This window comes from Tachypleus tridentatus, chromosome 9 (genome assembly GCF_004210375.1).
Source record: "Tachypleus tridentatus isolate NWPU-2018 chromosome 9, ASM421037v1, whole genome shotgun sequence".
NCBI lineage: Eukaryota > Metazoa > Arthropoda > Merostomata > Xiphosura > Limulidae > Tachypleus > Tachypleus tridentatus.
The window spans coordinates 110,468,911-110,481,853 of record NC_134833.1 but is presented as its reverse complement, the minus strand read 5'-3'; the positions used below and the strand labels follow the sequence as shown (position 1 = coordinate 110,481,853).

The window sequence follows — 12,943 nt, the reverse complement described above, 5'->3', positions numbered from 1 at the left end:
CAAATATAGTTAGAGCGTTATACGATTTGAGAGTAAAAATAAATCTAAAATTACTTCGGAGGTAAAATAATTTTGCTAAGTTCATGTGCTTATATATCTTGATAAAGATTCTTATGTCAAAACGTTCAGGCATAGTTTGCTTTTTTTTTTTAATTAAGCATAAAGTTACACAAAGAATTATTTATGTTCTGACCACCACAGGTATCGAAACCCAGTTTCTAATGATGTGAGTCTGCAAACAAACCGCTGTGTCACTGGGGAGTGGGGAAACCTTCAGGTATAATTATTTTTCTTTACATATGTTTTAATAGTTTGAATGCATTTTTAGAATTGAATGTTTCATAATGTTGAGAACGTTTCTGTATGAACATAACTAAAGAGGCCTTGCATGGCCACGTGGTTAAGGTACTCGACTCGTAATCTGAGGGTCGCTGGTTCAATTCCCGTTAGACAAAACATGTTTGCCCTTTTAGCTGTGAGGGCATTATAATGTGATGGTCAATCCCATTATTTGTTGGTAAAAAAGTAGCCCAAGAGTTGGCGGTGGATGGTGATGACTAGCTGCCCTCCCTCTAGTCTTACACTGCTAAATTAGTGACGGCTAGTGCAGATAGTCCTCGTGTAGCTTTGCGCGAAATTCAAAACAAACCAAATCAAAAGATAACTAAAATTTGAGGTTATAACTAAATTTACTCGCTTGTCAAAGGACGAATGATAAATAAATGGAGAAGGAATGAAGCTTGATGTTATCATGAACAAACGTTATATAACCACTGCTAAAGCTACATATATTCACAATTTAAATTTCCTCTTTTGATAGTAAAATCTTAAGATCAATTTTTTCAATTAATGTTTATCTATTTCGCAACGCAGAAAAACATTTTTTGTCGTAATAACTTTGCTACAGAACATTTAAAATGTTAAACAAAATTATTGGAATAAAGGGGACATTTTGAATTTTCAAATGCGCAGTAGTCAAAAAAGTTATTAGTGTGTAAGTAAAGAATGACACTAGTAACGATAAACGGATTCTAATAGAAAAGGTTCCCAAAACGTGAAATATAATCTTACATGCAATACAACTGTTTACAATTTTTCACTTCGAAATTTCCAAGCTTGAAGAATTTGTTGTTGTAAAACTCACGAAATCTCTTGATGAAGTACTGAGATAATTGAGTAGAAAATCAGAAAACTGTTACTAGAGTAATAAAAACGTACGTACTTTATGAATAGGAGTTCCCCAAAAATCATTCCAGAAGACATTAAGAAGCGGTGTTTCTGGCCTGAGATCCCGATTGTCTCTTACAGCTGACATGTCATCAAAAACGAAACCACAACTCAAAGAGTTCAGATAGCACAGAAATGCTATCGTTCCTATAATGACGTAATATCTACGTCTCACTCGATTTGTCATATGTTCCTGGAATCATAAATACAACTGGTGTTAAAAGAATGTGTAAAGAAGCATCACAAAAACCTATTTTAACAAATTTATGTAAAGAAAAATTAATTGTTTTTACTTTCAATAAAACTGAGTTTCTTTTAATTTTTCTGACCATATACTTTGGAATGAACTATAAACAGGTTTAGATGAGTAAAATAACACAGTTAACAAAAGTTCCCTTTGAAATTTTACATTGTAAAAAATAATTTGCCACCATAATTATTGAGCAACCTTCCATTCATTTAACATGCATTTATGGACACTATTAATGTATTAGATTGCCCCAAAATAAATGACGAAATTCTCACGATGACATTTAGAAGATGAATATTGAATAACTTATCGTTGGTTGGTTGGATTAAACCTACGTTTGTTGCTTACAAGGTGTCTTAATTGTCTACTGTTTCAACTCTACTCAGAGTAGCTTTTGCAACCCCCAAGACAGCATGGACAAGAAGGACTTTGTCTGATTTTCCTCTACGACTTAAAACTTTGGATTTCCCAAAGCCCAAATTTCACCAAAGGAAGGCCATAGTGACTGTATGGTGGACTGGGGCTGGCATCATTCACTACAACTTTATAAATCCAGGGTAAACAGCGGACAAATACTGTCCAGAATTGACCAAAATGTATCAAAAGTTGCAAGAGAAACAACCAGCTCCGGTCAATCGAAGGGGCCTTATTCTTCTTTATGGCAATACTCGTTCCCACATGTCAAGGATGACGCTCCAAAAATTGAACGAATTGGAAATCGAGGTTTTGTCTCATCCACTTTATTCCAGATCTTTTTCTTACAGATTTTTATTTTTCAAGCACTTTGACAACTTTTTAAACAATAAACGCTTTCAAAATGAGGCAGCTGCAGAAGACGCTTTCAGGGAGTTCAGTGACCATAGAAACTCTGATTTCTACAGGAGGGGCATAATCAGCATCGTTACACATTGGCAAAAGTGTGTTGAAGCAAATAGTGCTTAATTTGATTAAATCATGTTTTACAACACTGGTCTATACTTTCCCAAACTTTGCAGTTCAAAAACGTCACTTTTTTCTGGACAACCTAATATTTTTAAAGAAAAAGCAGAAAAATTGCGCAATTTAAATTTCAAATGTGGCGGTTTGTCTAATGAGCACGCGTAAAGTTATATCTATGAGAAAGAAATGTCATTAGAAAACTAAACTAAATTGATGCTTTGCATGCAATAATTTGTTAGAAAACTACATTTTACATTTCCAATTTCTGAGTCAGATTAAGACATACATTTTGTAAATGTACTTATTTTACAAAACTCAAATTTCTACATCCTTGCAGCATGTCTAGTAAATTATTAATAAACAACCATGGTCAAAATACAGTCTTTTCTTGCCGTCAATCTGCTGTATTTTTCACGAAGAAATCAATTTTTAGAAAAAAACACAGCTGAGCTACTGAAGATTTCTTTTATATTTTACAAGAGTTTTTATGACATATTTTGCCCTCAAGTGGGACAGTGGTATTTCTGCGGACTTATACTGCTAGAACCTGCTAGGGTTTCAATACACGTGGTGGGCATAACATAGATAGTTTTTTATGTAGCTTTGTGCATAATAACAAAACAAAAACAAACAAACAATGACGTATAGCTATAGTTCGTACTTACACTTCAGTTCGTTTCTGGCTATTCCTGTCCTGAGACTACACAGGCTAGAAGTCCCAGCTTTCTTGTAGCAATTAAATTGAATTATGTTAATTTGTAAATGAAGTTGGTGATTAATATTGACCCCTTCTGGAATGCTAAAAGGAAATGTTAGTAGTGTTGAACAATATCAGTAAATCTACAGAAGGTGAGAAGAAAAATACCACTCCGAGATGAACTTTTAAGTAGCGCACCTGAAATAATATACTGCAGAAAATATATTGCAGAACCAGAGCCATTTTACTGAACACAGTCAGAGGTGAAAGAAATGACTAAAGCCTAAAATATATTCATCCTTGTTTTACTATAGTTAATTGTGAAGTTATCTTTCTACAAGGAACCAAGGAAGGTGTGAAAATGTATTGCATCATGCTTCTCAATCAGTGTTTCACCCAAACCAATACAATACTCAAAAATAGTTCAAAATAAACTTTAAAATCTCACCTGCAGCTGTTGATGAAGATAGTGCCAGAAAATGTCATTATGTTCGAAACTTCAACTTGTCAAATTCACTAGGGTTGGTTTAAATACGTCAACTGTATGTCAAAACAGCTGCTATGGGTATTAACACTTTTATTGATAAGCAGAGAACAACATTTTGACCATTTTGTTAACCTGAAGATGACCTAGAAAGGTCGAAAAGTTGTTCTCTGCTCATCAGTAAAAGTGTTAATACCCATACGAGCCGTTTTCAGATACATTTATATTTCAAGAGGGTTTATCGTCATCAAGAAATACGTCAACTAGATTATCTGCGACAGGTATGGTGCTAAATCTACATAACCCAGTAAATCCCAAATTAACGTCCTTAACCACTAGAAAATAAAACGACCCTTCTACGAATTTATTAAATCTAAAAAAGACTAATAACATTTATGATACATTAGTTTGTTAGTTGTGTAGAACTTCAACTAGACATACACTGCTGGCCAAAATCTTAAGGCTAATGAACATAAAGAAAAAATATGCATTTTGCGTTGTTGGACACAACCACTTTTTGAGTAGAGCTTCCAAAGATGAAAATTAGAAAAGGGAAAATAAAAAACTTTTTTGGCATTTAATACGAAAAATGCAAACAGTATGAAATTAGCCTAAATACTAGCTGGTCAAAATTTTAAGACCATATTGAAACGAAGCGTTAATTGGTAAACACGTAAAGAAATTTAGTCATTTGTGTTCAAGCACTAGCGTTGTCAACATTTCCCACTGACATCTCCTGTGTTACATTGGGTGAAAACATGGCAAAGGCTAAATATTTGACAGAGTTTGAACATGGTAGAATTTTCGCGCTGCAAAAGCAAGGTCTCTCTCAACGTGCCATCGCTGGTGATATTGGGCGTATTAAACTGCTGTTGCAAATTTCTTAAAAGACCCTGAGAAATACGGAACGAGAATTTCAAGTGGTCGGCCCAAGAAAATTTCACCAACGTTGAGCAGAAGGATTCGACGGGTTGTCCGGCAAGACACCAGCCGATAGTTGAACCAGATTAAGGCCCTTACGGACGCAGAATGCAGCTCAAGAACAATAAGACGGTATTTACGAGAGAAAGGCTTTAGAAACCATAAACGTCTTCAAAGTCCACGCCTCCTTCCACACCACAGCTCGGTTAAACTTTGCTGAGAAGCACCAAACATGGGACGTAGAAAAGTGGACGAAGGCTTTGTCTCTGAGGAGAAAAAAAATTAACCTGGATGGTCCAGATGGCTTCCAACGTTACTAGCACCATAAGGATATCCCACAGGAGACATTTTCTACGCGACGCAGTGGAGGAAGTTCCATCATCTGGGGTGCTTTCTCCATCCATGGAACAATGAAGCTTCAGGTTATACAGGGCGTCAAACAGCAGCTGGCTACATTGGCATATTGGAGAGAGCATCCTTATTGACTGAAGACCCTCTTGTGTGGAAATGACTGGATCTTTCAGCAGGACAACGCTGCAATCCACAATGCCCACAGGACAAAGGACTTTATCATGGCGAATAACGTGATTCTTTTGGACCATGCTGCGTATTTACCCGAATTGAACCCCACTCAAAATGTTTAGGGGTGAATGGCAAGAGAAGTCTATAGGAATGGACGTCAATTCCAAACAGTGCATGATCTTTGTGAACCCATCTTCACCACTTGGAATAACATATCAGCCAGCCATCTGCAAACGCTTATATCGACCATACCAAAGCGAATGTTTGAAGTTATTCGTAATGACGGCCGCGCAACTCACTACTGAGGCCTCTTGTTGGGCATTTCCCACCCTGTTTAAGACTTCTTTTTGGTATGGTCTTAAACTTTTTACCAGCTAGCATTTGGGCTAATTTCATAATGTTCATATTTTCCCTATTAAATGCTAAAAACTTTTTTATTTTTATTTTCCCTTTTCTTATTTTGATCATTCGAAGCTCTTCTCAAATAAGTGGTTGAGTCTAACAACGCAAAATGCATATTTTTTCTTTATGTTAATTGTCCTTAAGATTTTGGCCAGCAGTGTATAACTAGTTGCTCTAACGCAGATTGTATGATACTGAACTCTTTGTCATTATCATATTTATAGTCAATAGCTGTGACCTGCCAATAATACAACTTTGACTTCTCAGCCACGTGTCGAAAACAAGTTATTTTTGTCTTTTTTTATTTCAGGAAATTCATTTTGGTAGACAGTCATCAGCTACCTGAATGACTGAAAGGCAATGTAAATGACAAATACACCCGCTATGATCTGAACTAGCCTTCGGACAATAACTAGTCTTTTGACAATCAAGGTACTATACTTCCCCTAAGGGTTCCAGTAGAGCCAAACGACCTCACGCAGTTGTCATTTTTAGAAAGATTTATCTAAGTCGTATATAAAGCCTGTGGCGAACTACGCGCTACCCCACCTATTTGTTCATACGGTGCTGGACACTAATCTCCTGCAGGTGTTGATTGATTAACGGACAACTTCGTAACTGGTGATCGTAAACTAGTGACATATATGCCAAGCAAGAAGCCTCGAGCTGTAATCAGCAAGTGTGGTTAAAATCCACGATTTTGATACCGCAACAACTAAGGCGGTTTTAAAATAGAAACAACCGAAGTGATATTATCCATGAAAGGTTTTTTGTAGAAACTGTAACCTATAATGACAATAATTATTCTGCATGCAGTTTTTTTAATACACTCCTTTTGGTCTAATTGGTGTAACACGATTTAGTATTCTAAAAGCAATGTTTAATGAAGCAGAATTACAGTAAATACTTTTATTTAGTTCCTTTGATCGGGGCCCGGCATAGCCAAGCGCGTTAAGGCGTGCGACTCGTAATCTAAGAGTCGCGGGTTCGCATCCGCGTCGCGTCAAACATGCTCGCCCTCCCAGCCGTGGGGGCGTTATAATGTGACGGTCAATCCCACTATTCATTGGTAAAAGAGTAGCCCAAGAGTTGGCGGTGGGTGGTGATGACTAGCTGCCTTCCCTCTAGTCTTACACTGCTAAATTAGGGACGGCTAGCACAGATAGCCCTCGAGTAGCTTTGTGCGAAATTCCAAAACAAAGAAACAATCCTTCGATCGGTCGACAAAGAGATAAAAAATCCAACAACATTAATACATAATTAGTATCATGTTTGTTACGACAACATTGAGTGAAAAAATGCTTACTGTGTGCCATTTTCAAAGAACATCAGTTTCTCAGACTGACCAGAAAGTTAAAATTCTGGCTTTTATAACGTATTCTTTATATAACTGTTTACAGCTTTCAGTACAGTTTACATATAATAAATAGAAACCAATTATTTGTTAAATTAATACCCACACGTGTATTTAGACAATGGTGTGTGTCTAAAACTTCAGTTTATTCAGTGTGTGTGTGTGTGTGTGTGTATATATATGTCCCCCCAGTAGCACAGTTGTACGTCTGTATATTCTCACCATTGCAAACCATGTTTCGATCCTCATGGTGGGCAGAGCACAGAGAGTCCATTGTGTAGCTTGTGCTTAACTTCAAAGAAAATCTCTCTCTCTCTATGCACATACAGAAGTTGATTACTACATAAATCATTTATATATATATATATTTCAATCGATGATAAAATCTCTTGTACTAGTTTTCTCTAACCTTCTTTCACAATAACCTGTATAAAATATACAAAATTACTATCAAAATCTTGCTTTTACTAAAAAAGAATAAAATATTAAAAATTGCACAGAATAATTTAGTTTATTTTTTTACAATGACTACCTTTTATTCTTTGATGGAAAATATCATTAACCGATGTGTTTTAAAGAATATTGATAAAAAAAAATAAATTTTCTAGTTATACTCCAGATACGTTTAGTTAACACATAGTAAAATCAAGTGACTTGTGTATATTTGATTAACATGTCATTTGATGCTAATTTATAACAACAGCGATGAACTTAGATATTAAAAATAATGATTTTTGTTTTGAATTTCGCGCAAAGCTACACGAGGACTATCTGCACTAGCCCTCCCTAATTTAGCAGTGTAAGACAGCTAGTCATCACTACCTACCGCCAACTCTTGAGCTACTCTTTTACCAACAAATAGTGGGAATGACCGTAACATTATAACTCTCCACGGCTGAAAGGGCTAGCATGTTTGGCCTGATGGGGTTTCGAACCCGCAACCCTCGGACTACGAGTCGTGTGCCTTATCCACCTGGCCATGCTGGGCCCAAAAGTAACGATAAAGACAAGTTACCCGATACTATTTCTAAGGTTATAAACCAGTGCTGCTATTAAAGGAAAACTAGTATATAACAAACACAATACTGTACCAACGAATAAAAGCATACTGTCATGACATAAGTCGTCATGATTGATTACGTGCTCTGTATTGTTGTGCGCCAATTTTTTAAATTTTTTATCAATTTCTTATTTGATTACCTATATCCAGTAGTTTCTCTTTAATATAAATTGCTATATATTATGTGTATACTTTGCTACCTTAAACTCTTCTTCATGCTGTAAGCTGCGCGCTACATTACCATTTAGATCATGCTGAACAATATCAAATAAGGCACCCCCGGAGAGCTGTTTTCCAGCGTTATAGGAGATTTACAGGGTAAAAGCGTACTTCTAATGTTATAATATGCTACTCATGTTATCTTTTTCAAAACACATAGCCAATGTAATCTAACTTCCTCGTCTCCTTTCTGTAATAACACGTTATGATAATGTTTCTAGCGTACAGCTATTAACGTAAGATGGGTTTACGTGCCACTCTTTCAGCTCAGAAAAGTAAATATACGAATAATAGTTGAAAACACTATTAAAAACACTAGCAGCCAAGGTGTTTGGATACTCTTCACATTCAAGGGTCTGTTTCTGATAGAAGTCAGTGCTTATACATTATAACGATGCCATTTATATGCAATTTTCAATTTAATAAAAGTTAAAGTTCATATTCTCATGCGAAAGATTGCTTCCTGTTTCACGAAGAAAGAAACATTTGGCATTGTAATAACCTACGTAATACTCCACATAAGCTGTAGTTAAAAACAGTAAGGCTCTAAATTATGTCGTGGCTGAACTAGTATTTATAACAGAACATTCCACAAGTTAATGTTCACTGTTATTCGAAGTGATGTCATTAAATATCATGATTTTAATGGGGTTTTAATAAAATATTAGCTGTTGCCCCAACGACTTTAACATTTATGTAATGGATAACGAATTTTATTATTAAAACAAAGAAGAGTTTAAAATATTACTGCTAAAAGCAAACAATGTCGCATTAAAAAAAGAAGACCGAATACGGACTTTACGTTTAACAGTAACTTATAAAGGGTTCTGAATGAGTATACTGACTTTACGTTGAACTTATAAAGGTCCTTATACATGCAGGTAAGCCAGAAGTTAAATCAAATTAAAATAATTATATACAACTACTGGTTATAAAATATATCTATTCATTAACAACGAATTAAACTCATGAATACACTTTTAAGCGCAGATAAATATTCAAATGTAAAATTGTTCTTAAAAATCATATTTTAGAAGGAAAATATCCTGTTTCAAAAACGTAATGTATACACATTAAAATATAATTAACAAATTAAAATCTACTTAAAATCTACTGCAAGTTTATTTCTGAGTTTAAATTCATAAAACCGAATTCACATACTTCCGTAAAGTTTGAAATGTTCAGTAAACCTGAAATGGTAAGATTGTACGTTCATGTCTGGTCAGAATAACGCTGATTCATCAGCCTTGAACTCCTCAAACTGTATCCATAATTCACATATTTGTTGGTTTTTCTTATGTTCTCGTAACAATAAAGCCTTTTACAAGATGTGTATAACTGGGAACTCTGTTTGCAAGAGTAAGTTGTAATCTAGAAAACCAAAAAAGTTTGTGCAGTATCACCACATGTTGTTTATTAAGTTATATACATACATTTTTGAGAAGCATCGATTTTTATTACATTTGTCTGTTTGTCTGTTTTTCAAACAAACTGAACGACATTTAGAAAATAAGCAGGAAAGGAGAAAGACCCTTATAAAAAAAAACACAAATGACTGTTCTTACAAATACAGTCTACTGGAAGATCGTAGCGTTAGCTCCTCTTAAATATTCACGACTGCTTTCGTAAAGAAACGTTTCATATAGTTTTCGTTTACAGACCTGTGATATATCTGACTGTTTTATCGAGAAGTTCTCACTTTCCTTTCCACAGATACATGTATTATTACACTTTTCTTTCTATAGATACATGTATCATTACACATTCCTTATTTTATTGTTCATTTGAGCTTCATATTATTTACATAATAGGACAAACGCTCAAATAAGAAAACTCTGTAATTCATGCAAGACGGTACCTTATTTTGATCTGTGTACAAGACAGAAGACAACCATTTAACAGTATCCGCCGTTTAAAGCGGCAATTCTTAACAGAATAGATGCACTGACTGTTACTCTTATAGCGTATCTTGAACTGAAAGTGCGAAAAGGGTTTGTGAGCATCAATTTCAAACTGGAGTGCCTCGGATCGTCAGACCGCTACGTTAACCTACGTCAGACCGCTAGTTCATGCTTTAACTATTAATTTATAGAAGTTATGGTGTTGAGTTCATTACTGATTTAGCTCGAGTATTTTATTACAATTACGAGAATGAAATGAGAATAATTATAATGTTTTTGAACTGTAGAGACTTGTAACAAATAAATTCACTTAGATAAAAACTTAAAATAGGTTAACACTAACACTAATTCTGTATTAAAATACTTTTCCTACGTAATAGAAGAGTTTTGTTCTTTAAGCACAACCATTTCGTGAATATGATCAGTCAACAAAAGTTTATAGCTCGCAAGCTAGTTATAAAAAAATTCTATAATGTAAGACAATTTGTATATAAAACTAAACTTTGTGATCGTGTCTAAGAGTTTCTTAAGCATACATCTGAATCATTCTTTGATAGCTGATTCAATGTTAATATACTAGACGAAGTATCTTTATCTCTTCTGACATACACACACACACACGTCTCCTAAATCAAGTTAGTTATTTTACGATCACTGAATCGGGAAGGCTCGGCAATAAGATGTGTTGGTTTCAGAACTCAACGATCAAGGTAGCTGTACATGACCCACTAATTGAATCTTCTAGTAGCAGAAAAGGACATCCGCATCCAATCAAGTTTTACACGAAAGGAGTAAAAGAAATATAGCTTAGGAAATGACAGACCATGTTGCCTTCTTCACTCAACTGTTCTAGTAGTCCTATACGCAGCCATAGTCTGTGGCTGAATAAGAAGGGAAAGCCTTCAATCAGAAGAGAATAAACAAACAAACAACAGTTCCATGATAATAATAGAATTTGCAACATTTGGCACCATCGCACTATAACAAGATTCCAATAAAGTAGATTCACTACTTCAGATGAACCATTTGGTAGAGATCATCTGTCACGTGACGCTTTCAGGCGCGGAACTGAATCACAATCACTATGAATACGGGCATAAATTGGGTCATCAGCTTTAAGCGTCAACCGTTTGTCTACGTCACTGGCAGAGAAAGTCATTCTGTTCCCATATATATGCTAAGTGCTCGGCAAGACAGATTCTAAATGACATAATAAAGTGACTTATTGAATAAATACGCTACTGAGTTTTGTGACGAGAATTCACATAGTGATATATTATACTGAACTTATTAAACAAAATTAATCAAACTAAACCCTCCAAACAAAATGTACCACCTTCACTGTCCCTGATGATCATGAACTATTTTCTGTGTTATTGCAATATAAAATCCTCTACGAGGCTTTGATCTATGTATTGTAGACACAAAACTATCAATGAAGTATAATTCTATTATTTTATACTTCAAAGTCCTCCACTAGGACAGCAGTAAGTCTACGGATTTACAACGCTAAAATTAGGGGTTCGATTCTTCTCGATAGACACAGCAGATAGTTTGATGTGACATTGCTATAAGAAAAACACACACTTATACTTCGAGGTTATTGAATTTGCCTATAAACTGGGAGTCTAGATGCTGTAAGATTGTACGTTTTTCAATTCTTGGAAACATAGCAATAATTTTGTGCCTTTTTATAGACAAAAAAGAGAAAACATTATCTATCTATTTATCCATCTTATTTGCTATGCTATCCTCAAAGCAAACTCAATCTCTTTTGGAAACACGAGCTCTTCCAAGAACCCATAGTCGAGAATCTCAGGATGGAGACAATCATTATATTCACAAGTAGTTTTATCTAACAATACGCCTAATAAAAAAAATGACAAAACAGAACAAAGCATTTCGAGAAGGGTGTGAGGTGGAGTAGCTTTGTTTGGCTTTTCACACATCTCAAATCCTGATAATTTACAGTGGAACACATACGGTATCGAATCTTGTACCATATCTATCACCCTATGGTGTTACGTTACTCGTGTCCTGATAGCGTCAAGTTTTTCTCTTTTTGTATAAATTTAATTCTGTTTTGTTATCCATAATTATTTGATTTATTTTATTTGATTATGTTAGCTCGAATACTGATATATATGAAAAGAATTCACTGTCAGATTTCTTTGTTGCGTAAGAAATAGTTTTAAACAACAGTAAATGTTTATTAATTAAACATTTAATTTCTTTGTTGCGTAAGAAATAGTTTTAAACAACAGTAAATGTTTATTAATTAAACATTTAATTTCTTTGTTGCGTAAGAAATAGTTTTAAACAACAGTAAATGTTTATTAATTAAACATTTACAGTAAACAACAGTAAATGTTTATTAATTAAACATTTAATTTCTTTGTTGTGTAAGAAATAGTTTTAAACAACAGTAAATGTTTATTAATTAAACATTTTTCAGCTATTATGGTTGAATAAAATTGCCTCTTTATGAAGAAACTCAACTGTAGACATATCGGCCTTTATCACACATGAAGGAAACGAAAAGCGACTGAGCAAAGAAATCTCACCTCTTTAACTCGAATAAATTTTAATGTTTCACTGCACAATATTTATCATTATTACTTCAAGTTTCTGGCAACGAAGTCTGATAAAAAAATTACCAAACGATAGACCTTTAGTAGAATAGAAGTTAAACACTGAATAACTTTTACTCCATCTTTTAATTCACGGCATGCAATTAAAATGCACATTTTAACGATCAGAATCAGTAGGAATAGGAAAAAAAACAACACAGTGTAAGCAAGAAAAGATGCAACCGGACCCAGAGCGTACACACTTGTGACACATCTTTACTGTGTTACTGTTGCTAGGGCGTAGTTTACAAGATGATATAGCAAAAGGGCCAACACGTTGATTGCTCTAGTTTCAAATATATATAAAAATACATGCCTGTTATATTAGTCTATACAA

The 12,943-nt window shown here is 34.6% G+C and overlaps 1 protein-coding gene across 4 annotated transcripts in view; it reads right to left on the bottom strand.

Annotated features, from left to right (window-relative positions):
• Positions 1-12,943, bottom strand: part of LOC143226037 (protein O-mannosyl-transferase Tmtc3-like) — an 87,161-nt gene that overhangs the window by 55,613 nt on the left and 18,605 nt on the right. For 3 of the 4 annotated variants that reach the window (XR_013014254.1, XM_076456433.1, XM_076456434.1), the window contains exon 2: positions 1,223-1,420. The exons of the other annotated variant lie outside the window; for it this stretch is intronic. Coding sequence is in view for 2 of the 3 variants with exons in the window: in XM_076456433.1 (XP_076312548.1) it covers positions 1,223-1,420 (198 nt within the window). In the remaining variant the exon portion in view is untranslated. The remainder of the gene's footprint in view (positions 1-1,222; positions 1,421-12,943) is intronic. 4 annotated transcript variants of the gene reach the window in all.